Source organism: Penaeus japonicus, unplaced genomic scaffold (assembly GCF_977035675.1).
Source record: "Penaeus japonicus unplaced genomic scaffold, GWHDUDI00000001_assembly GWHDUDI00000042, whole genome shotgun sequence".
In the NCBI taxonomy this organism is placed as follows: domain Eukaryota; kingdom Metazoa; phylum Arthropoda; class Malacostraca; order Decapoda; family Penaeidae; genus Penaeus; species Penaeus japonicus.
In genome coordinates this window covers 17,037,700-17,040,199 of record NW_028234444.1, presented here as the reverse complement: position 1 = coordinate 17,040,199, position 2,500 = coordinate 17,037,700, and the positions used below count along the sequence as shown (strand labels likewise).

Here is a 2,500-nt window from a genome sequence, read left to right as displayed (position 1 = left end):
CAGCCACCAAAGCTGAAGGCCTTACTTTCAGCCTCAATGCCTGCGTAAGCACTAGCTTTAGTCTCTGCTTCAGCCCCCTGTTTCAGTGCCAGTTTCAACACCAGCTTCAGTGCCCATTGCAACACCAGCCCCAGTGCCTGCTTCAATATCAATATTGGTTTCAGCACTTGCAGCAGCACTAGTCTAAGCACTTGCTTCAGCGCCTGCTTCAGTATCAGCCTCTATTCCATAGTAAAGTCATAACCTGCAGCAAATGCCAGTGCAGAAAATTGAACAGATGATGCATATGATGCAGCAACCGTTTGCTCAACAACTATAGATCCGGAAGAGGATGTTTACACTCGTCTTCGGACAACAGACGTTTTGGTATCTTTCACTGGCATTTTGCAGGGCATGTAAACTATTCTGTATATATATATATTTCAAAAAAAAAATAAAATGAACCCTCTCTCTCACTCTCTTATTCTTACTCTCTCTCTCACTTCCTCTCTCTCTCTCTCTCTCTCTCTCTCTCTCTCTCTCTCTCTCTCTCTCTCTCTCTCTCTCTCTCTCTCTCTCTCTCTCTCTCTCTTCTCTCACTCTCACTCACTCTCTCTCTCACTCTCTCTCTTACTTTCTCTCTCTCACACTCTCTCACACTCACGCTCTCACTCACTCTCTCTCTCTCATTGTTTCAATCTCTTTCTAAGACGCCTGTTTGTCAATATTTCCCCCATATATGTATGACCAAAGTTATTGTACCGTAATACTAAAATATAAATTATTGAAAACCAGAGCAACTGTGCAAATGACACAATATTTCAATACGAAACGTAACATAATACGGATAAAACGTAAAATAAATATATAACTTCATAAAAAAAACGTAAAATGGCATTAACTCGGAAGTTTCGCATCTGATATTACAAAAGAAGAGTCGTATTATAACATCATTTGTTCACGTATGATAGGTTAAAATTCATCAAAAATAGTTTGTAATGGACACAAATCTTATCATTCTAATCATGACGCAGTACATGGTGGTGTCTTGGTGGGGGGGGGGGGTAATCACCAAGATAAGATCTATTCAAAATGTTTGTAATACCTATCTCATCATTTTTAAATTCGTTCTTATCTTATACAGACACCCATTCAAAGACATAATGACTACTTGTCTTTGGCTTCGGTAATCATTTGATATCAATTGCACTTTGATCTGATAGGGCTGTGAAACGTGTATCTTTTTTTAGTTTTCCTTTATGAACATAGAAGATTTATATGTAAATATTCCTTTAATTAATAATCTTTCCAGCCTCTTATTTCCGCCACCAAAACCCTTTTCAGATATAAATAACCGCATGTATCACGTTTCATAACATTTACGTAACTCAAATCTTCACTGATGCTAATAATCATATCTCAAAGATTATAATTGAGTGATATAACTTAATCTCATAACTATAATATTATTCGTTTTTGTATACGTAGAGCATGAGGCTCTGAGCGAAACTGAACGAAAATATAAACATCGACGTGATAGTTGGATCAGTTTCGAATGTTGATGAACGATTAATTAACTCGACTGAATCATACACCATATGTTAATATTGTTATTAATAAATTCCGTTGGTACAGATATTTCCTTGTTCTGCAACGATCATTTCACATGCTCTCAGCCAAGGGTGCGCGCGTCACAGTTTGGGAACAGCTTGATGTTGAAAACAGTTGCTTGTTATCTCCTACATTGCTTGTCCCTTATGCAGGAAGATGGAGGGCCATAGAGGAGGAAAATCTCTTAATTACATTCTTGGAATATGCTGTCAAGTTATTCGATCGCTTAAGAAAGCTTGATTAAACATAATGTTATGACATTTGATTTCCAGAACATGTATATTTTATTTTTATTTTACTTAATTGCTGCTATTTCGTCACGCTTACAGGTTTGATTAAACAAACAGTTTTAAGACTTCTGATCTCTCTCTAAAAAAAAAAAGTGTAATTTCTTTAAGTCTAATGCCAGTGATGTTAACTGTCCCTTAACCAGTCACATATTTACAGCAATCTGATCTAAATACGATACTTATTAGCACAAAAGAGTCGATCTAAATGCACTTATTACTCTACTTATCGTAAAAATAACCTTCTACCTTGTTGCTGAGGTCGATAAAAAAAAGTCCTGTAGGGGGGAAAATGTCCCTGAATTCCGCACTAGGCAACTCCAAGCAATGTGGGAGGCATAGGTGAAGTTCGTAACTGCGGGGTCAGTTGGCTTTAACACTCGGAAGGGTATAGTTCTTTCGTGCGACCTCTTCATCACTTATATTAAGATGATGTAAGTACATTGATTTTTCTCTTAACACGTGAATATTTGTATGGGTGGTGATGTATTCGTGTGTTTATTCTCTATTATATATATCTATATTCCTGTTGTAGTGTTTTGATGGGAAAATTTATTAGTTTCAGGACAAGTGACAAACTTATTAGTTTGAAATGTGTTCAAAATTGGAAGGAAAATTATGTT

The 2,500-nt window shown here is 36.6% G+C and overlaps 1 protein-coding gene across 2 annotated transcripts in view; it reads left to right on the top strand.

Annotated features, from left to right (window-relative positions):
* Positions 1–2,243: 2,243 nt before the first annotated feature.
* Positions 2,244–2,500, top strand: part of LOC122255239 (scoloptoxin SSD14) — a 40,466-nt gene continuing 40,209 nt past the window's right edge. The window contains exon 1 of one of the 2 annotated variants that reach the window (XM_086535136.1): positions 2,244–2,311. Coding sequence is in view for 1 of the 2 variants with exons in the window: in XM_086535140.1 (XP_086391266.1) it covers positions 2,307–2,311 (5 nt within the window). In the remaining variant the exon portion in view is untranslated. The remainder of the gene's footprint in view (positions 2,312–2,500) is intronic. The other variant, XM_086535140.1, reaches the window with a different exon arrangement.